General features: G+C 42.0%; 1 protein-coding gene across 1 annotated transcript in view; it reads left to right on the forward strand.

Annotated features, from left to right (window-relative positions):
• The window catches only part of LOC105507913 (piezo-type mechanosensitive ion channel component 2-like), a 190,923-nt gene that overhangs the window by 165,928 nt on the left and 1,945 nt on the right, over positions 1 to 23,050 (forward strand). The window contains exons 6-10 of the mRNA XM_011936620.1: positions 11,112 to 11,274; positions 14,452 to 14,571; positions 18,186 to 18,224; positions 19,113 to 19,251; positions 22,191 to 22,338. Of these exons, the coding sequence (XP_011792010.1) occupies positions 11,112 to 11,274; positions 14,452 to 14,571; positions 18,186 to 18,224; positions 19,113 to 19,251; positions 22,191 to 22,338 (609 nt within the window). The remainder of the gene's footprint in view (positions 1 to 11,111; positions 11,275 to 14,451; positions 14,572 to 18,185; positions 18,225 to 19,112; positions 19,252 to 22,190; positions 22,339 to 23,050) is intronic.

The raw sequence follows: 23,050 nt of genomic DNA on the forward strand, positions 1-23,050 counted from the left end.
GTGCCTGTAATCCTAGATACTCTGGAGGCTGAGGCAGGAGAATTGCTTGAGCCCGGGAGGCGGAGGTTGCAGTGAGCCGAGGCCCTCTGCGCTCCCGCCCAGGTGACAAGAGTGAGACTCCGTCTCAAAAGAAAAAAAAGATCAGTTTTATGTTATGTGTATTTTGCCTCAAATAAAGATTTTTTAAGTGTGCTGTTATTTTCAGTATTACGTATTTCTTGTATTTCAGTATTACGTATTTCTTGCAAATGGCTGGGATCCTGTATTACTAGAGACCGCGCAGATGTGGTCTGGAGCACACCTGAAAACAGGTGGAGGTTTTATAAATCTGCCAACATGTGCGAGCAGAAACAAGTGCCCTGCCAACTCATAATCACCACGTGTTGTCAGATGTTATGAGTGCTTCGGAGAGAGAGAAGAAAGTGCAAATAAGTGCTCCATGAGGAGTGGAGGGGCGTCTATCATGAGTCCATGGAGGCCCCCAGAGCCCAAAGAATTAACCCTGCGCCGGGCTCCAGGCAGAAGACTCATCACAGTGCTGCGATGAGTGACCCTTCCTGCTGCCGCGATGTCCTTTTTCATCCCAAAGCATGGAATGATTTTTTTTATACAACTTTTATTATAGTTTCAGGGATACATGTGCAGGTTTGTTATATCGATAAACTGCATGTTGCAGGTGTGCGGATGATTTCATCACCCGGGTAATAAGCATAGTACCCGATGAGTAGTTTTTCCCGCCTCGCCCTCCTCCCACCCTCACCCTCAAGGAGGCCCTGATGTCCTGTTACTCCCTTCTTAGTGTCCGTGTTTAACTCCCACTTACAAGCCAGAACAGCAAAGCATGGAATGAATTTTTACACGTAATAATCTGAGTAAAGTGCAGTTGAAGGATCTTGGAATCATCCAGGGCTGCTTCATATTTTGTTCCTATTGGATATTTGAGTCTCATTGTTTCTTCATTATAAATGTGAATTCTCAGTTTAAAAACACTGGTGTTGGCCGGGCGCGGTGGCTCACGCCAGTAATCCCAGCACTTTGGGAGGCCGAGGTGGGCGGGTCACAAGGTCAGGAGATCGAGAGCATCCTGGCTAGCACAGTGAAACCCCGTCTCTACTAAAAAAATACAAAAAAACTAGCCGGGCGAGGTGGCGGGCGCCTGTAGTCCCAGCTACTCGGGAGACTGAGGCAGGAGAATGGAGTAAACCCGGGAGGCGGAGCTTGCAGTGAGCTGAGATCCGGCCACTGCACTCCAGCCTGGGCGACAGAGTGAGACTCCGTCTCAAAAAAAAAAATAAAAAATAAAAATAAAAATTAATAAAACTGCAGCTGAAAAGATAAATAAATAATTTGGTTCTATGTATTAGTTTATATGTGTGCAAAAAAGCAAAAATACAAGTTATTCCAGTAGTTACCAGATCTGGAAATATCAGACATGGATTTCATTGAAATCCTTCCAAAGACATAAATTACGTATTCATTTAAAAACTTACTGACTCATTTTGCCTTAACTTGACTTCTTTAGTGATGCACCAATTATTTTCCTTTTGCATGTTGTCAATACTATATAATGATTAGTGGAGAAAATCTATAGATTTTTATTGGGTATTTAGGTGTTGCCCCTATTGTTTTGTAAACATAATTAATTTTCTGATGAACAGTTGTTTTTATAAAAGTCTTTGAAAACATTTCTGATTATTTTTGATTGATAATTTCAATTAATCATTCAATCAAACGTTTTGATTGATAGTTTCAGTTACATTTTGCAAAATTGTTAGTAAAGCTACTACTAGGGTTGCCATTATAATAATCTGAACATGACCCATGTATAGAAAACTTGTAAGTGCTTTGGAAGCATCTAAGAAACATTTTTTAGGCCCTGCAGGAGTTTACAACCCATTTCAAGCTACGAGACACAGAAATATAAAAGAACACTGATGGCATAAGACATTGTGATCTGTGGTTAAATGAGAATTACAGATACTAGGTTCACCAAAATGTCAGCCACACACAGCATGGGAGGTGGGTCTGGGGATGGAGAGGCTTCAGACTGGTTGAGGCAGGGGTCTAGAGAGACAATTGACAAGGAAGCTCCTCCTGATGAAGAGCTGAGCACTTGCAGCATGAGACGTATGTGTCTGCTAGGCAGGGAGTCTTCCCAGCTTCTGCCTAGTGGGATTTGATCATAACTGCAGCCCGGTACCTGTGGTGTGTTTCCCGCACCTCCTTTCTCCAAATGGGAGTTTTTATTGCACTGATAATGTTTCCACTCCACTGACGTATGCTGGGTGCAATTTTGCGGACCTGTAAGGAGCGAAGTACTGAACTGTAAGAGAGAAGCAAGCATCACCTAGGCCTCCACCTCATGAGCTGTATAATTAGGTAGCAATTTGGAATTGTTTTTCTTGGAGAGGGAGAAAGTATATTCTATGTGTGAGAAGAAAGTGTGCATAAATGTTTAGACTATAGCTATAATGTACCATCAGAAGACTGTCCTCCTTCTTCGTTTGTTCCTCAGTAAGAGCACTCTAAAATATTATCTAGGTACCTTGCTATTGAAACAACAGATGTATCATTCTAGCTTGAACTGTATACATCTGTACTTTTATACAAGGAAGAAATTGATATCTATCACATAAGAAATCTAGTGACCCTGTAGCTTACAATCCAAAACAAGTGTATATAGGATATTTTCAAGCCCCATTTCAGCAATTCTAATTTGAAGTGTCATGAAAAGCATTTCAAAAGTCGTATGCCTTTCATTTCTGATCTTCACATTACCTCTTCGAGATACATTATTTACTAGCCTCATTTTCCAAATGAGGAAATTGAGGCATAAAGTGGTTAAATGCCCTACTCAGAGTCACATAGGTAATCGTTCAGGCAAGGCTCGAATCCATGTCTGGATTCCCATTCTTTTCGTTTATCCCTGTAGCCTCTGATTTTAAGTATTCTGAGTTTGTGTTAAGGCAATTTCATTTAAAAGATGTGCTTTAAAATCAAAATACTAAGTAGAATATGTGCCACTTGAATTTTCATTTTTTTACCCTTTAAAAATAAGATTATTTAAAAATAAAAAATGTTGCCATTAGATTTATGCCATTACGATGGGGAAAGGGTAGGGAAGGGATGCAAGAAAAAGAAAAGTTAATTATTTTTAGTGCCTGGCCATTTTCCCCACAATTAGTTTTATAAGCTGCTGCAGGGTACCTATGTCTGCCTAAAGAATTAAATTCCCAGGGACCATGTGTGGGTAGCTGCAGTTGTTGCTAGCTTTGTATCTTCAAACATAATTCATCAGTAAGGTTGAACTCTTTCCTCTGAACCAGGACTCGCTTAGGGAAATACAACTTCCTCCCCCTCTGAAGGCTGCTTGTCATGTTCCTCGGTCTCAGTTGAGCCCATGAGTGTGTCTCACTGGCCAGTCATCATGGCCACTGATCCACTTGGCTCCTGGTGTTTCATGAACTTTCTGAATTCCCATAGGGGGCCCAGGACGCTTGGAGTCTGTCACCAAACCCTTTCCAGGGAAAACGGTATGAGAATAGGAACGGCTGGACACCCTGGGGGCTGACAAGGCTTCCATCTTGACTGAGGCTTCAACAAGCCTCCTCTCTTTTGAGTGTGGTTTGTGTATTTGAGTCTAGTGTCTGTATTTTGGACTCAAATTCCCAGACCTCCTGAAATACATCTGCCTCTTTGGGGCTACTTCCCTTTACCATGTCTTCCTCCATTCATTTCAATTAAAGGATGTGGGGTTAAAAATGAGATTATTAAAAGATGTTTCCTCTAGAAAATGATTTGTCCCCAAATATTCATTTTATGCTAGTTGGAAGCAATGTATTTCCTGGCTTCCTAAAAGGATTGGAAGCTGTCTTGGACTTAGAACTCTGAGCCCTTGAGGAAAAAAAGTTAAGTATGGAGCCAGGCGCGGTGGTTCACACCTGTAATCCCAGCACTTTGGGAGGCCGAGGCGGGCAGATCACAAGGTCAGGAGACTGAGACCATCCTGACTAACACGGTGAAACCCCGTCTCCACTAAAAAAATTCAAAACATTAGCTGGGCGTGGTGGCGGGCACCTGTAGTCCCAGCTACTCAAGAGGCTGAGGCAGAGGCGGAGCTTGCCGGGAGCCGAGATCGCGTCACTGCACTCCAGCCTGGGCGACAGAGCAAGACTCCATCTCAAAAAAAAAAAAAAGTATGGAGTCCCACCTCACACCTATTAGGATGGCTACTCTCAAAAGCATAAAATAACAAGAGTTGGCAAGGCGATAGGAAAACTGGAAGATTGTGCACTGCTGGTGGGAATGTAAAATGGGGCAGCACTGATGGAAAACAGTATACCAGTTCCTCTACTAAAACTAGAATGGCCCTGTGATCCAACAATTTCACTTATGGCTATATATTGATATATATTGAAAAGAATTGAAAACAGAGTCTTGAAGAGATACTTGTTCACCCATGTTCATAACTGCGTTATGCACAGTATTCAGAAGGTGGAAGTGCCATCAACAGATGAATAAACAAATGGGACATATACATACGGTGCATGTACATATGTATAGACAATGTATATATAATGGAATATTATTCAGCCTTAAAGTAGAAGGAAATTCTGACACATGCTACAACCTGAAAGAACCTTCAGGCCATCATGCTACGTAAAACAAGACAGTCACAAAAGACAAATATTGGATGGTTCCACTAATATAAGGTACCAGGTAGTCAAATTCACAAATACAGAGTATACAGTGGTGATTTCCAGGGCCTGGGAGGAGAAGGGAATAGGGAGTTTTTATTTAATGTGTACAGAATTTTAGTTTTGCAAGATGAAAAAGTTCTGTAGATTGGTTTCACAACAATATGAGTGTAATTAATACCACTGAACTGTGTCCTTAAAAATGTTTAAAATGGCCTGGGCGCAGTAATCCCAGCACTTTCGGAGGCCGAGGCTGGCAAATCACCAGTTGGAGACCAGCCTGGCTAACATGGTGAAATCCCGTCTCTACTAAAAATACAAAAATTTAGCTGGGCGTGGTGGCGTGTGCCTGTAATCCTAGATACTCTGGAGGCTGAGGCAGGAGAATTGCTTGAGCCCGGGAGGCGGAGGTTGCAGTGAGCCGAGGCCCTCTGCGCTCCCGCCCAGGTGACAAGAGTGAGACTCCGTCTCAAAAGAAAAAAAAGATCAGTTTTATGTTATGTGTATTTTGCCTCAAATAAAGATTTTTTAAGTGTGCTGTTATTTTCAGTATTACGTATTTCTTGTATTTCAGTATTACGTATTTCTTGCAAATGGCTGGGATCCTGTATTACTAGAGACCGCGCAGATGTGGTCTGGAGCACACCTGAAAACAGGTGGAGGTTTTATAAATCTGCCAACATGTGCGAGCAGAAACAAGTGCCCTGCCAACTCATAATCACCACGTGTTGTCAGATGTTATGAGTGCTTCGGAGAGAGAGAAGAAAGTGCAAATAAGTGCTCCATGAGGAGTGGAGGGGCGTCTATCATGAGTCCATGGAGGCCCCCAGAGCCCAAAGAATTAACCCTGCGCCGGGCTCCAGGCAGAAGACTCATCACAGTGCTGCGATGAGTGACCCTTCCTGCTGCCGCGATGTCCTTTTTCATCCCAAAGCATGGAATGATTTTTTTTATACAACTTTTATTATAGTTTCAGGGATACATGTGCAGGTTTGTTATATCGATAAACTGCATGTTGCAGGTGTGCGGATGATTTCATCACCCGGGTAATAAGCATAGTACCCGATGAGTAGTTTTTCCCGCCTCGCCCTCCTCCCACCCTCACCCTCAAGGAGGCCCTGATGTCCTGTTACTCCCTTCTTAGTGTCCGTGTTTAACTCCCACTTACAAGCCAGAACAGCAAAGCATGGAATGAATTTTTACACGTAATAATCTGAGTAAAGTGCAGTTGAAGGATCTTGGAATCATCCAGGGCTGCTTCATATTTTGTTCCTATTGGATATTTGAGTCTCATTGTTTCTTCATTATAAATGTGAATTCTCAGTTTAAAAACACTGGTGTTGGCCGGGCGCGGTGGCTCACGCCAGTAATCCCAGCACTTTGGGAGGCCGAGGTGGGCGGGTCACAAGGTCAGGAGATCGAGAGCATCCTGGCTAGCACAGTGAAACCCCGTCTCTACTAAAAATACAAAAAATTAGCCAGGCGAGGTGGCGGGCACCTGTGGTCCCAGCGACTCCAGAGGCTGAGGCAGGAGAATGGCGTGAACCCAGAGGGTGGAGCTTGCAGTGAGCGGAGATCGCGCGGCTGCACTCCAGCGTGGGGACAGAGTGAGACTCCGTCTCAAAAAACAAAACAAAACAAACAAACAAACTAGTGCTATTTCTGGACCATATACATTTATTTATTGCTTCCTTCAGAAGGTAAAGTTCAAAATCCTTGTTAATAGCCAGTAGAGAACAAAATAACTATCTGCTGTGTGTGACCTAAGATATACTTTAGGTAAAGAGAAGTGTATTTTTGTTGCCTTTCTTACAGTTATTCTGTGTTCTTAGTTAATAAACTGGGGCACTAAAATCATGGATATCGGGATTCAAGCAGCAGTGATTTTTCTCTGAAAATTCCAGAATTTGCTTGTATATCTACAGTTTCTTACCTTTCTCTTTTTTAAAAGCGGGAACTTTTCCATCTTTTACTCTCTGCTCCAACCATAACCATGATCACCTACTTACCCTTAGTGTATTTAATTCAGTGAAAAAAACTTACCTTTAAAGCCTTCCATACCCTAAGCACTGCCATAGACGCAAGATGACAAGACATACACCCTTTTCGGAAGGCATTAGAATCAAAATGGGCAGCGAAACAAGCACGTAAACTAAAAAAATAGCAGAAATTCAAATTATGACTACAAATATTGTTGTGGAGACATAGGGAAAATTGATTCTAAGAAGGAGAAATCGTAGTCATTTCCTGGAGATGATTACTTTGGGGCTAGACCTAGATGATGCCAAGGATGTTAACAACCAGCGGCAACAAAGAGATAGGAAGAAACATGAATGAAGTGTGCTGGGAAATGGCTTCAGGGTATTGGCTAATATTAACTATAAGGAATATCGGGCCTGAAGGAAAGAATGAAGAAGCACCAATGCTTACAGCAAAACTTAATTGTCATAAATTAGCGTGAAGGTTCAGATGATAGACCATGGACGTAATATAATTATGCATCCTGAACAGCTGGTGTCCTGTGTGACCCCTGCAGTATTTTGGAATGATTGAGGTATCTCGAAGGAATACAGTGATATGCACATATTATGGGATTGCACTTGGAGTTGGGGGCTGGAGTTATCCTAAGAGGTATCAGAGAGTCCATGAAGCTCTGCCTGTCCTGTTTCTTGGATCTTCATTGCCAAGGAGTGGGTAAAGCTCACCTGGTACATACACCCCCAGTTCTTGATTTGGGGACTCCAGAAGAGTCGTAGCTACTGAAAAGCCTCCTGGTAAAACGAGGAATAGCAACACCAAAGGGACTGAGATTTTATGGTAAACCCCAAGTAGTCCAGCATAACCAAGGTTTTTGTCTGGGAGGAAGAAAAGGAGACCAGGTTGCTGAAGACCTCAGGGATGCTTTTCTGGGACTCAGGGCTTTTCTCCAGGAAGTGGGGGAATAGGGAGTCGTATGAGGAGGGTGGCACAGAGAACATGAACTTTCCCAAGGAAACTCTGGCAGCTGTCATAATGTGGAGGAGGGAAGAGAAATTAGAGGTAGGGAGACTGTCCTTGGCATATTAATTGTCCAAGAAGAGAAGTGAGGATGTCTTCTATGGACAGAAATGCTGGCCATGAAGCAGCAGCGCAGACAGACCAGGTTCCAAAGTGGGAGTGTGGGCCCCAAGGGTCTGATGCGTCTCTACTGGGAACTGATCCTCACCTGGGGGCCTATCTTCAGCTATCTTTTGGGAAATAGAATCTGTGAGTTCTTAAGCATTTAACATAAGATCTTCTAAAAAAATGTCCTTTCTTTTTCATATACTTGCATCCTCACCCCACCCATCAATATTATTAGATTTTATTAGGAAGTGAAAGCTCAGAGACATTGAGTCGCTTACCAAATACATTCATACACGTTATCAATAGAACCAGGCCTAGGATCAAAGATAAACAAAAGATATTCCAAATGCATGGAAGAGAAAAACTTCGTCTTTATCTTTTTATTTCCAAATAAGCAGTCCATTGAGATGTGCTGCTCTGTAATTGTGTCATTGTATACTTCTCAAGCCAATAGATATTTCTATGGAGAGATTTAAGACAGGAGGAGTGCCCATCCCCACCACCCACTGAAAGAGAGGGTTTCTGTGGACCTTGCCCTGCCCAAGCTAGCACTGGCCTTAGTGTAGGCAGAGTAGCTGCTGGAGAGCAGGTGCAATGGTATCAGTTTCTTTGTACTGTGAATATCAAGATGCAATCCTGGGAAACAAAGGTTGAGTAAATTAAATAATTGTTGGATGCTGTGTATCCTAGAATTGCATGCCAGAAAGGATGTGAACTTCAAGTACAAATTTCTCATCTCACATATGAATCCTTTCAACGTGTCTAGTTTCTTTAGAAAATTAAAAAAAAAGAAAAAAGAGAGAGATGCCAAGCATAGTGGCTCACACCTGTAATCCCAGCACTTTGGGAGGCCGAGGCAGGCAGATCACAAAGTCAAGCGATCAAGACCATCCTGGTCAACTGAACAGCTGGTATCCTGTGTGACTCTTGCAATAGTTTGGAATGATTGAGGTATCTGCAAGGAATAGAGTGATATGCACATATTATGGGATTGCACTTGGAGTTGGGAGCTGGAGTTATCCTAAGAGGTATCAGAGAGTCTAAGAAGCTCTGCCTGTCCTGTTGCTTGGATCTTCATTGCCAAGGAGTGGATAAATCTCACCTGGTACATATAGCCTCAATTAAATCCCGTCTCTACTACAAATACAAAAATTAGCTGGGCATGGTGGCGTGTGCCTGTAGTTCCAGCTACTCAGGAGGCTGAGGCAGGAGAATCACTTGAACCCGGGAGGCGGAGGTTGCAGTGAACTGAGATCGTGCCACTGCACTCCAGCCTGGCAACAGAGCAAGACTCTGTCTGAAAAAAAAAACAAAAAAAACAAAACAAAAAAGGAGACAAAGAAAGAAACCTTAGGTTTTATAGTATTTGCATAGCTCGATTAAAAAAGCGTTCTTGTAGGAGACAACAATCTGCCACTGGTTAGCTTCTGCTCATTTTTTTTAGGTCTGTACATTGCTAGTACAAAATCTAAGCCTGATTCTTCAGCGTTAGTGTAGGAATGTGCAAAATCAGTTTGGAATCAGTTATGATATCAATAGTAAGGTATGTAATGTCTGTGTGATATGAAGCATTTAGTTCACTTTACCAACAGCTACAGAAAATTACAATTAAAATTCTGTGTGGGACAAAACAAGTATTTTTAAACTGAGAGTTGATGAGGTTAGTTCTAGCATATGTGCCAGGCGTGGAACAAGGAGAAGGACTCAGTAGCTGGAAGAGCTGCCACTTAGATTAACCCAGCTTGTCTAGCTTGTCTGATTTTACATCGAAAAGCTTTTTCTGTGTACTTTATACAAGAAATTTACATTTTAATCTAGGGCTGCAAAAACATTTTCAGAAAGTTCTACTATTCTAAGTGGGACCTAACTTTTTTCACTCGGGAAATTGTTATTTCAAACGCTAACTGCAAAAAAAAAATCTGTCTGGAACTTAAGAAAAAAATATTTTATAATAAGAACAAGTTATGGTATAACTTATTTGTTTCTGATAAAACTGAAGAAAGTTAGTTTAATTTCTATTTAGCTTACTTTAAAATCTGTGTTCATCAATACCCTAATATTGCACTTGCATTGTGATAGAAAACAGCATTCACCCTGAGAGATTTTACAAGTGAAGGGCATGCAGCCTTTGAAGATTCTGTAAATGAAGAATGTAAGATTAAAAATTAAAGGAAATTCACATATAAAAGTTGCAAACAGTCTGGGTGCAATTGTTCACACCTATAATCCCCGCACTTTTGGAGGCTAAGGTGGGAGGATCGCTTGAGCTCAGGAGTTCGAGACCAGCCTGGGCAATATAATGAGACTTTGTCTCTACAAGTAATTAAAAAAAAAATAGTTGGGTATGGTGGCATGCTCTTGTGTTCCTAGCGACTTGGGAGGCCCAGGCAGTCAAGGCTGCAGTGGGGTGTGATCATGCCGCTGCACTCCAGCCTGGGTGACAGAGCGAGACCCCATTTCAAACACAAAAAATAAATAAAAGATGCAAATAGTAGAAAGGTGTGAAACTCACTTAACCTGTAAAGTTTTATGCATTTAGTAGAGTCTTTTCTCAGAAAAATTGCCCATCAAAATGAATTTTTAAATGAGTCATATTTTACACAGTTTTCCATTATATAATCAGACACATTCTGATTAGTAGAAATCAGCATAAAAATAAACCGTTTCAAAATGTAACAGACTCAAAGTCATATTTCAAAGAAAATGATTAATTACTATGCTTTGAAAAAATCAAATTGCTCATAAATGATATCTGACAGAAATATATCTTACAGAAATCTTACTATATAATATTTGACTTTCATGGCTAAACTGTAGAACTATCTCCGGTTTCAATATTTGCCCAATAATGTCAACACTAGCTGAGTAGCTAATGCTGAACCCAGCCAAAAACAAAATATTTGCTCATTTAGCCAGACTAGTAACATGTTACCACAAAGTTGGCATTTCTATAATGCAGGGCTTTAATAGGGCTGATTTGTAATTGAAACAAATTTCTAATAGATGTGCAAGAATTTAGTATTAGCTGGATTTTCAAACTGATATAAAGATCATCTGGTCAATGTTGATGCCAATTTTATGCATACACATATGATTTCAGAATGTATATATTATATGCATATTATACATGTCTACATGTATTCTTTAAAGATGTAGTTACATATACAGAAGGATCATTGAAATATCTACAGTAGAATGGATCAACCTAGGAATAGCTCAGGAATGTATCAAAAACAAGGTACTTTTATTCCATGTTGGAGACATACAGCTTATTGCATCTTTTAAGCATTTTTCCTTGTTTTTTAACAGGTTGTTTGGTATCAAGTCAGTAATTCAAACGGACTGTTCCAGTACTTGGAAGATCATAGTAAACCCAGACTTGTCGTGGTACCACCACGCCAACCCTATCCTCCTGCTGGTGATGTACTACACTCTGGCCACGCTGATCCGCATCTGGCTGCAAGAGCCCCTTGTAAGGACAAAAACGTTTTCATGATCTTGTCTGCAAAGTAACCTAGAATCTCCAGGTGAAATGATTCACTCCTGTTCTGTACTGACTAATCAATGCTCTATTCCAACACAACTCTCGTGTTCTGGGTATGATGTTTTAATTCTGCAAAGAGTATTAAGTGAATATAAATATGACCGGATCAAAAACTAGCTTCCCTTTACTAATACCACAGTGCACAATGTGCTGGTAAGAATGGCAGGTGGTGAGAGGAATGGAAAACTCATTTTTGCTGATCACTTTACTGTAATATGCCATGTTGTTGTCATACATTATCTCATTTAATAAATCAAATAACTCCGATCAATAGACTAGGTATTATACCCATTTACAGATGAGGAAAATGAGGTTAGAGATGTCAGTTTTTCTAAAATCACACATTTACTGGGTGGTACAAATCAGATTCTAATCCACATTTGGCAACAAAGCTCGGTCCTTAGAGGCACACACCCCTGTTATCAAGGGGGCTGGTGTTTCTTAAATCTCCTCCAGCCCTCTTAGCCTGTGAAGATGTGGGAATGACAGTCCAGCTCTTGGTGGTGCCTGTTGCCTCCTGAGTATCCCCTTGTGAGGGATGGGGATTTGGATATTCCTTCCAGCGCAACTGAGGGTGTTTATTCCCTATGAAAATATGAACAAGGACACAGCATTTCTGAGGGAAGGACTGAAGCCTGGTTGGCTTCTCTTCTCTCTTTTCTCCTTCAGTGACAGAAAACATCAGCCTGATTTTCTTTACCCTAAATGACTGTCGGGAGCCAGTTGCAAGGTAGCTTATTGACACACAAAGGAGACAAGCTGTGTAGACAGGGGCGCCGCACATGAAGGAGACAAGCTGTGTAGACAGGGTCGCCACACCTTTTCACGCCCCACCTGCGGGGAACCCCACAGCTGGGGACAGTTCTCATGAGCATGGCCCAGCCTAAGTCTCTGCATTCCAGTCCCGCCTCCTCCGAATCGTTTCTAGCCTGGGGCCCTGCCGAGCTCCCTACTTTCTCTGTTCTGTCTTTAGACCCGCAGGCTCTTTCCACATGTTCGTCAGTCAAGCCAGTCCATGAGTGTTTATGGAAGGCCAACTGGATCTGACACTGACCTAGGGGCCGGCACAGAGCAATGACCTCAGTAGGCAGGGCCCCACTTAGACAGCTGTGCATTCTAAAAGAGAAAAATCAGTCCAAGAGAAGCACAGAGGATGTAAATCAGATAGGGACTAAAACTGCAGGAGGCACATGCCTCCGGTCATCCCTGACAGAAGCGCCACCTGCAGAAATGAGGATGGTGTTCTTCCTCCTATGTGGTACCTCCTCCCCATCTCAGGGGCTAACAGCCATCTGTGGGATTAGGGTCTCAGAGGCCATCCCTGTTAGCAGGGTTCTCGTGGATCATCTTTCTTTTAGGCCACTGATGACAGTTGTATAGTAACAAAATGATTTATGGGTGGTAAGGAATCCCGGTCATGTTGTGTTATATTTTTCTTCAATTCTCTTCTAAAATTTGACTGTGCCAGTAGAATCATTAAAATCGTGTCCAATTCCTCCACAAGCATGCATATATATATGTGTATATTCACAAAAAAAAAGTACATAAAAAATTAAAGATATATATATTTTTTGAGATGGAGTTTCACTCTTGTTGCCCAGACTGGAGTGCAATGGTGTGATCTCGATTCACTGCAACCTCTGCCTCCTGGGTTCAAGCAATTCTCCTGCCTCAGCCTCCTGAGTAGCTGGGATTACAGGTGTCCAACACCACACCTGGCTAATTTTTTTGTATTTTTAGTAGAGACGGGGTTTCACCGTGTTGGCCAGGCTGGTCTCGAACTCCTGAGCTCAAGTAAATAACTCGCCTTGGCTTCCCAAAGTGCTGGGATTACAGGCGTGAGCCACCGCAATGGGAACTATTTCTGAACAATGTCTTACACATTACGGAGATTACTTTAAGGCTTTCGAGTTATTACGATTTGCCAGCCCATTTGCTTTCTCTGGCATATCCCGTGTCATCTCTCAGATAATGCAGTAGCTTCATGAGAGCTCCGTTATAACTTTGGGCCTGTGCAATAATCTGTTTCCACTGCCCTGTGCTGTCTGGCAAGCAAAGGTAGGCAGAGAGAGAGCCGGGAAGACCATTTAGGCTACAGGCCACACAGCAATAGCAATGTTACAAATCACAAGGTCTGTAGGGGTTTGTGGAGAAAGGGGCTTAAAACTGTCATTAACATTTCATGTGGGCTGTATTTTAAATGGGCGGGGACCAAAGTCCCATTGCACTGAGGCAATGAGAAAAAGAAGCTGATTATATCGTAGTTCCGGATGACCTAGTACGTTTAATGAAAAATGCCAACCACCAAATGTGAGTGCTGAAGTAGACGTCTGTGAAACATGTTTGAAAAAGAGAGAGAAAAATGTGTCAAGACTTCAGTGTATTATATGGCCCCCACCTGGCAAACGTAACGCCCCACCCAGGGAGTTAGGGTTAGGGTGCCCCATTTAGGAGTTCTACTCTGTTGCGCTGGGACCCAGGAATCGGGCAGTGAGACAATGTCCACTGCACTCCAGTATCAGTGACACATGACTGCCCTTTTTACTAGGACACTTGTGTTGGGAAAACATGCTAAGGCACGAAAGCGCTTCTGTTCCTTGTATTCCTCTCTGTCACCTCTCCTAGACCAGTTGTTTAATTTAGGCAAATGTCTCGTGCTTAGAAATGCTCTGGCTTAGTGCTGTGTGTGCTCTAGATGGTTCTGCCTCCAATACGTCCAGTCTGAATTGAAGACTGCCAGCAGCTGGCTTACACGGTTAACTGCTCACCTTTGTGAAGGCTCTTACGCTAAGAACCATGTGCGTAGCTGCTTTTGAGTGCGGTTGAGAATGCACTTGGAAAAGCTGCGGATATTTAACCATGGAGTATATTCTGTAATGCATGGGGCTTAGTAGGAACAGGGGACATTTAATATTGATGTGCTTATCAATGGCAGGGGAGCATTTTTGTCATTTTTTAAAGTGTCTTGATAAAATCCTGTATATTGTAAACATTCACTTTGAAAAATCATCCTATTGAGCCAAAATGAAAAGCCCTCTCTTGGCCACCCAGGCTGCTGAGGGAGCTGCCTCAGGAAGCCAGACTGATCCTGTTTCTGTGTTTCAGGTGCAGGAGGAGAGGACCAAAGAAGAGGACAAAGCCCTGGCTTGTAGCCCCATCCAAATAACGGCGGAGAGGAGGCGGAGCCTGTGGTATGCAACCCATTACCCCACTGATGAGAGAAAAGTAAGCCACGATGAAAGGGATTTCCATTCCCTAATTTTTCTATTTTTGTATTTTACTGTTGAAAATGAGCCTTATAATATCATACATACCATATGATACTCAGGTTACGTGTGGTTTATAGAAACAGTGATTTAGGAGGGTTAGTACCAGAGAGGGAAAACTGTTTCCAAAGAAAATACCCAGGTGCTGTCAAGAACGTCATTTTATATTTCCGTGCTTTCTACTGAAATCTCCTAATCTTAAAAAGAATGTTCCTATTTTTTTAAAAACATTTGTGTAATTAAAACAAACAAACGTAGCAAAGCAGTCTGTTAGCACTGGAGCGTGAGAATTTCAGTGCTGAACTATATCGCAGAAAATAATTTTACTCTGTTGGGTATTTGGTGGATTTGGGTATTTGGCAGATAATTACTTGAAAATAAATGAAGTGAGCTTCATCACTTTGAGGCAAACAACTGACAATAATTGTTACCAGTGATAAAATTTAAGCATGTGAGTAAAAATTAGAATTTTGGAAGACTGGAAAACTTGTATCTACTGAGGGCTTAAACACTTCCCAATATTTGAGGACTTTTCTGATGAGATCGGGGTGATAGTGACAAATGTGCTTTTTACACGTGGCATACTGAAACGTGTCAGTATTTGGTAGAGTCAATACCTGTAACTCACCGAAACAGCAGTTTCCGAATCACCGCCCCCCGACATGACAGTGTGTGGGTAATTGATCCAGTTCGGGTGCGTGGTATGCCAATGAGTTTTAATGGAGCAGAGTATGATGATATCAAAGCAATGGTGGGTAAAGCTACAGGCGCCTGAGCAAGAACCAAGGCCAGGGCACCAAAGTGCAGAGTGGTGATTGTAGATGGAGTCCTTCGCTGCCACGCTCTGGCAGAAAACAAAAGAAAAGGGCTGGTCTCACTTAAGAAGCTGGCCACAGTGGTACTCAGTCACCACTTAGAAAAGACCCAAACAGCAATGTGGTTGAGGACCTCTCACTTCTTTGAGATAACGGAGTATATTGAGAAGGAACAGTAGGTCACAACTGGATAATTCAGATAACTCGTATAGTACACATAATGTAGAATATGTAATTCATATGACCTTTTGATCATTGATTGGCTCTTTTGAACTGAACTCAGCTAAGTGCTATATTGACTTGTGAAAATGGCCTGTTTGCAATGTTGTAAACACAAATGCTCTTCGAATTTTTGGATGGAGTCAGCGTTTTGCTTTCCAGCATGTTCTCGAATTGAGGAGTGGGTTCTCTGTTTTTGTGGCAGTGAGTTTCTCTAAGACCCACACTCCTGCTCTCAGTGTGGCTACCCTGTGTTGAGCGAGGGGACAGTAGTGAGTGAGCTACCTTAGCGGGGACAGCACTGTGGGGCAGAGGTGGCCGCCTGTGGCATCTGGGGATTTCCCGGTCGTTTCCTCTATTGCACCTCACCAGGTTTCAGGTTATCGTATGCATTTCACTGAATGATGAAGAAAGCCCGGCTGTTTTGAAGTGAGGCCTGTGGACCTGTGGGGGTCCCGAGACCTTTGCAGGGATTCTTAGCCTCAAAACTATTTCTGTGCTAATACTTAAGACTTTTGCTTTGATGATATCAAAGCAATGGTGGGTAAAACTACAGGCGCGTGAGCATGAACCAAGGCCAGGGCACCAAAGCGCAGAGCGGTGTTTGTAGATAGAGTCCTTCGCTGCCACGCAGAGCGGTGATTGTAGATAGAGTCCTTCGCTGCTACGCTCTGGACGAAAACAAAAGAAAAAGGCTGGTCTCACTTAAGAAAATCTTTTGAGGAACCAGAAAGAGCTATTAATTTTCTTAAATCTCCACCTTGGCGTGCTTGTCTTTTTAATATTCTGTGTGACAAAATGAGAAGTCTGCCTAATGTGCCACATATGAAGTGTGACAGTTGTCCTGAGGAGAAGCGCAAATCCCCTGCAAGCATTGTGAGCTAAACTCACTGTTACCACAGCAACTCGTATCTACTGAGGGCTTACAGACTTTCCAGTATCTGAGGATTTGTCTGATGAGATCGGGGTGATAGTGACAAATGTGCTTTTTACACGTGGCATACTGAAACGTGTCAGTATTTGGTAGAGTCAATACCTGTAACTCACTGAAACAGCAGTTTCCGAATCACCGCCCCCCGACATGACAGCGCGTGGGTGAATGATCCAGGCGGGGTGCATGGTATGCCAATGGGTTTTAATGGAGCAGAGTGTGAAAAGTTCACGGATATGGTTTCAGATTCTGCACTTCAACTGACATTCAAGACACTACACTGGTTGAGTCTGATCTAGTAAGAAAGACTGTCCGCAGTTACTTAGATAGACTATTAAAATACTTTTTGTTTTTTGGTGACAGAGTCTTGCTCTGTCACCCAGGCTGGAGTGCAATGGCGTGATCTTGGTTCGCTGCAACCTCCGCCTCCTGGGTTCAAGTGATTCTCCTGAATCAGCCTCCCAAGTAGCTGGGACTACAGGCGCACGCCACCACACCTGGCTAATTTTTTTGAATTTTTAGTAGAGACGCGGTTTTGCCATATTGTCCTGGCTGGTATCGAACTCCTGAGCTCAGTCAATCCACCTGCCTCGGCCTCCAAAAGTGCTAGGATTACAGGCATAAGCCGCTGCGCCCGGCCCTAAAATACTTTTCTTTTGACCCCACTGCATACCTCCGTGAAGCCAGATTTTCTTTATCTACTTCAACTGGAACACTACATCACAACACATACATTCAGATTGAATGCAGAAACAGATGTAAAAATCAGGTTGTCTTTTATTAAGCTAGACTTTAAATAGATATGCAAAATTATAAAACAATGAGACTTTCTTCACTATTTGTTTTAAAAAATATAGCTATTTAAATTATTTATATTAACACATAATGGGTTTTTAAAATTTTTAATGAAATACGTAAGTAAATAAATAAATACATAAGTAAATAAATATTTTAAGAATACCTGTTCTAATTTCTAGTATGGTAGATATTAATAGATAGAACCCACATAAATGAAGTCTCTTTGGGACCCTCAGTGATTTTTAAGAACGCAAATGAGTCCTGACCTAAAATTGTGGTAGAACCACTTGCTGTGCTAATTATTATTTGGAGGAAGCCCAAATCACCTGGTAATAATGTATTAATAGTTAAAAAGTAGAGTCATATAATAATCATGTTGTATACAGTACGCAAATCTTAAAATAATCTCAGACCACATTACAAATCAATTTTTCTTTATTATGAAAATTCTATTTATTGAAATGTAAATACATTCAGAATTCTGCATGTGTCTCAAAGGGGTATAAAACTAAGCAGCTTATTCTTGTAGAACGTAACCCTTGAAAAACATGGTAACATTTATATAGACAGGTGGTTGCTTCTCTGCTGTATAACTAAACATTAACATCAGGAGATGTGACATAGTTGTCATAAACAGCAGCATCCAGCTCATTTATTTGTCCCTTTATATTTTGCATGGCAATTTTAATATAGTAGCATTCAGCAAGTTAAAGAGAATGGGTTTGTGCATAGTAAAACTTTATAGATGCATAAACAGTAAAATGCTTTCAGCTTCCTTGCTAACATGCTTTCCCGCATTGCTTTTTGCAGCTTTTATCCATGACCCAGGATGACTACAAACCTTCTGATGTTAGTATACCCTTAGAGTTCTCATGTATGCATGTGTAAGTGATATAAAGGCAATAGAAATAGAAGTAGCTCCTTTGAGTCTATTTTAATGATCTATTAAAATTTCCATGAGCTTTTCATTTTTTGGTGTAAATTATATCTGGTAGACTGCTGTTAAAATGAGATTGAGTATAATCATACAAAACATATTTAAATTTTAAGAAGCTTTGTGGGCTTTTTAAAAAGCATTTTGTTCTGTAGGTATGCCTGTTACACAAATACGAAGTTTTGCATGCCCATGGGTGCACATACACATGTGTATAGGTGGGTGTTATGTTTGTCTCAAAAACTGTAAAGCCAAAGAGACAGAAGGAGGAAACAGGTAATTGTACTTAGTGGTGTAGTAAGGACATGGCAACCTGAAGTCAGGCAGAGATCCAAGGGATGTCTGCACTCGTCCTGTGCAGAGCACATAGGGCATGCGGCAGGACAGGGCTGGACCACAGCCCAGGAAAGGTCTACAGTCCCATATAGCTAGAAGGATGGCTGAGAGGTGGACAGTAGCAAAGGCTGAGGCTGGAAAGATCAGACCAAATCTTGAAGGCCTCCTTCAGCCATTTACAAGAGTTTGCTCTTCATACTGAAGACAGCAGGTGTATAGCACGGTTTTTGGCAAAGTGCAACAAGATCAGAGGCACATTTTCCCGCGATCACGCTGTGGAGGCTAGAGTTGGAGAGGGATTGTACAAGATTGCCCTTAGTGAAATATTTGGACAACTGGCTAAGTTATTCACCTTGCAATCAACTCCTCACTGTTTGGTTGCGGTGGAGGAAGGGAAGTGGGGATGTGTCTACATTGAAAACCCAGGGCTGCTGTGACAAGCGTCCCTTTCTCTGCACTCCTGGCAGGGCCTGCTGGTGACTGTGAACGGCAACCCCGTGGATTACCACACCATCCACCCCAGCCTGCCCATGGAGAACGGCCCCGGCAAAGCCGACCTGTACTCTACCCCTCAGTACCGGTGGGAGCCCTCTGATGACTCCTCAGGTAGGATCCAGCCCTGCGGGCACGTGCTGTATCAGGGTCACACTTCTCCCTCGTTTAGAAGCTTGGCCGCTGTCTGTCTTTTTGTTGTTGTTGCTTATTTGATGTTTTTTAAAACGGTATCCATGTCAGTATCATGAAGGTCACTTCTTTAAGTGCTGCCTGCATTTTGCCCCAGCATATTGCTAGTTGTGTTCTATCCTCATATACAAAGTAAGTGACATAATTGGGGCAAACTTTGAAAATAAAAGGTGAAAACAATATTTTAAACATGCCAACTTAGGTATAGCATCTATATGTATGTTGGTCTTTCTTTTAGTTGATATTGTAATTATAGTCAGTGGTTTTCCTGGTTAGTGTATGAATTTTTGTTTGTTTGTTTCTTTGGGTTTTTTTATTTTATTTTATTTTATTTTATTTTTGAGACAGAGTCTCATTCTGTCTCCCAGGCTGGAGTGCAATGGTACAATCTCGGCTCACTGCAACCTTCACCTCCCGGGTTCAAGAAATTCTCCTGCCTCAGCCTCCTGAGTAGCTGGGACTACAGGTGGACACCACCATGCCTGGCTAATTTTTTGTATTTTAGTAGAGACGAGATTTCACCGTGTTGCCCAGGCTAGTCTCAAACTCCTGAGCTCAGGCAATCCGCCTGCCTCGGCCTCCCAAACTCCTAGAATTACAGGTGTGGGCCACTGCACCCGGCCAAGTGTTTTTTAAGAGTTCTTTTTTTTGTCCATTAAAAAAAAAAATGAGGTTGTCGAAACTTCTGCAAGGCTTTTTTCCTCCCTTTTCTTTCACTTGTTTATGTTGAAGGAGAGCACTATCACTAAAGATGACAAATTGGTGGCCCGGGGCTGAGTTTTTCTCTCAGATTTGATTTTTGGTCTGCACAGCATTTAAAAACAGTTTTAAATAGCCATCATTTAAAAAGCTGCACCTCTGACCTAGAAATGGACATTTCTGGAATCCCTTGAAGAATGTGAAGGTCTGGCAACACTAGCCCCTTGCCTCTAGAAAACAGCAGTTAACTAGACCTCTATTGTCATTGCCCCTGCCAGGGACCCATTGCCCGTCATCAGTCCATAAAGACAGAATTACAAAGTGACTGTAAAACTATTGAATTTGCATCTCTGTTTGTATGTAATTACAGCCAGAGTTCTCAGACCTTGTGCTGCCTTTAGTGAGTGGCCAGCAGCTCTCCAATTTGCGTCTGTGGTACATCATGCTTACTCCAAGGGCCTTTTTGCATAACTCTTTATCAGGTTTATTCTGATGTCTGTTCTTCATAAATCTGTATCAGTACTTCCTGGAGTTGCCCCACAGGGCTTCTTAATACTTAACTGTACAACTGGTTAGTCGTATTATCCGGCATTCCTCAGTAAGGTTAAATCAAGGTCAGCCACCCCCACCCCACCCTCACACCCATGCCGTGATGACGCCTGAGTGCTGCATAGCATCAAACTCGACTCCCGGTCTCTGCTTCCTGCGTGCATGTGTCTTAGTTTGCAGCTCAGGCTTAAACTGGAAAGTTCAAGGAAACATGGTGCTTTCCAGTGTGCTCTTCAGAGCCTGGGCACCAGAAGCAAACACATAGGGCCCAAGAATCAGCATCTGCGGCTTCTGCCATTTGAGCTGTTGGGGTCACAGGCTAGACACCCTTCTATTTACCCATTACTTTCATGAGGACAAATAAATAGAATTTTGACTGCTGACAAGGATAACCCAAACATACTGAAATCATAAACTGGGCTTTCAAAAGTGAAACAAAAGCTGGAAACGTTTTCAAAATTGAATCTATACACACAAAAAGTGTCACAACCAGAAAAGTAGCATGGCGGTAACTCTAAAATCCATCAGATTTGGTGTTTCACCCCTGTCTATGGCCCCAGGGGCTGGTTCGTATAAACTGCAGGCTCATCCAGTCCTACTGTGGGAGGAATGAGAGCCCGTGGGCTTCTGCCAAGGACGCACCATCATCTCATTGCGGAGCCCCTGTGGAGTAGTGTGCACAGTCACTGATTTTTCAGTCATTTCTACCTCTTCTTTATGCTGCTAAGACACTTTCTCATGTAACCCACCTATACATAGCCCATTTGATTTGAACAAGAAAGACAGAAAGGGCATTCTACTTAGTGGCTTCGAACAGCACTTAGTATGGCACACTTTCTCTGGACCAGGAACCTGGGCATCACTAGGCTCGTTCCTCTGGCTCAAGGTTGCTCATGAGGTTGCAGTCAAGCTGCTGGCTGGAGCTGCTGTCTCATCTGAAGGCTTGACTGGGGGAGAATCTGTTCCCAGGCTCACTGTGTAGCTATTGGCTGGCCTCAGGCTCTTGCTGATGTCTGGCTAGCAGAGCCATCAGTTCTCACACCTGGGGCTCCCCATAGGGCAGTTCACAGCATGGTAGCTGGCTTGTCTGAGGACAAGCAGGTGAGAGAATAAGAGAGCACTCAAGGTGAAAAGCAAAGTCGCTTTAAACAGAATCTTGAAAGTGACCCTTGATCCCCTCTGAAGTGCCCTGTTTGTGTGAGAAGCCTGTCACAGGTCCCACCCACACTCGAGGGGAGGGGTAACTCAACAGCATGAACACCAGGAGGTGGGGGCTCTGATGAGTGGCTTAGAGGCTTCCTTCCATACCTTCTTACATGGAAGTTTTCCTTTCTCAATTACTTTCTCAGCATTGTTGAGAAAATTTCCTTTCTCAGCATATAGATGGATCTTGAGATCCCACTGATCCCATCTATATGCTGGATCCCATTACACTGACCAGGCAGAACTTATTGATTCTGTTTGAATTCTAAGGGCTTTATGAATGGGAAACAATTTCTGAAGTCTTAAATAAAAGGCTATACCAAAACCATACATGTGCTGCATTGCTTGGAACATTTATACAAATGTCACATGTTTGTATAAATAGTTAACTAAAGTATTTGTCCATCTAGAAAAGCAAGAGGAGGAAGAGGAAGAGAAAGAAGAATTTGAAGAAGAAAGGAGCCGTGAGGAAAAAAGAAGTATCAAAGTTCATGCCATGGTCTCCGTATTCCAATTTATTATGAAACAAAGTTACATCTGTGCCCTCATAGCTATGATGGTATGTATGATATGATGGTATGCATGATATGATATGATGGTATGTATAATATGATATGTGTAATATGATATGGTGCTATGTATGATATGATGGTAAGTATGATATATGATGGTATGTATAGTATGATATGGTATGTATGCTATAATGGTATATATAATATGATGGTATACATATAGTGGTATATAAGATAGGATGGTATAATATGATAGTACATATCTGATGGTATGTATGATATGATGCTATGTATGATATGATATGATGGTATGTATGATATGGTGCTATGTGCAGTATGATATGATGGTGTGTATAATATCTGATGGTTTGTATGATATGGTATATATGATATGATATGATGTGTATGATATGCTATGTGCAATATGATAGGGTATATATGATATGGTATGTATGATACAATGGTGTATACAATATCTGATGGTATGTATAATATGATGGTATACATGTGGTATATAAGATATGATGGTATGATATAGTACATATATGATGGTATGTAAGATATATGGTATGTATGATATCATGGTGTGTACAATATCTGATGGTATGTGTGATATGCTATGTATGATATGCTGTGTGCAATGTGATATGATGGTATGTATGATATGATATGAGGAAGGTATGATATGATGCTATGTGCAATATGATATGATGGTATGTGTGATATTGTGTGTACAATATCTGATGGTATGTATGATA

This window comes from Colobus angolensis, unplaced genomic scaffold (assembly GCF_000951035.1).
Source record: "Colobus angolensis palliatus isolate OR3802 unplaced genomic scaffold, Cang.pa_1.0 Scaffold155, whole genome shotgun sequence".
Lineage (NCBI taxonomy): Eukaryota > Metazoa > Chordata > Mammalia > Primates > Cercopithecidae > Colobus > Colobus angolensis.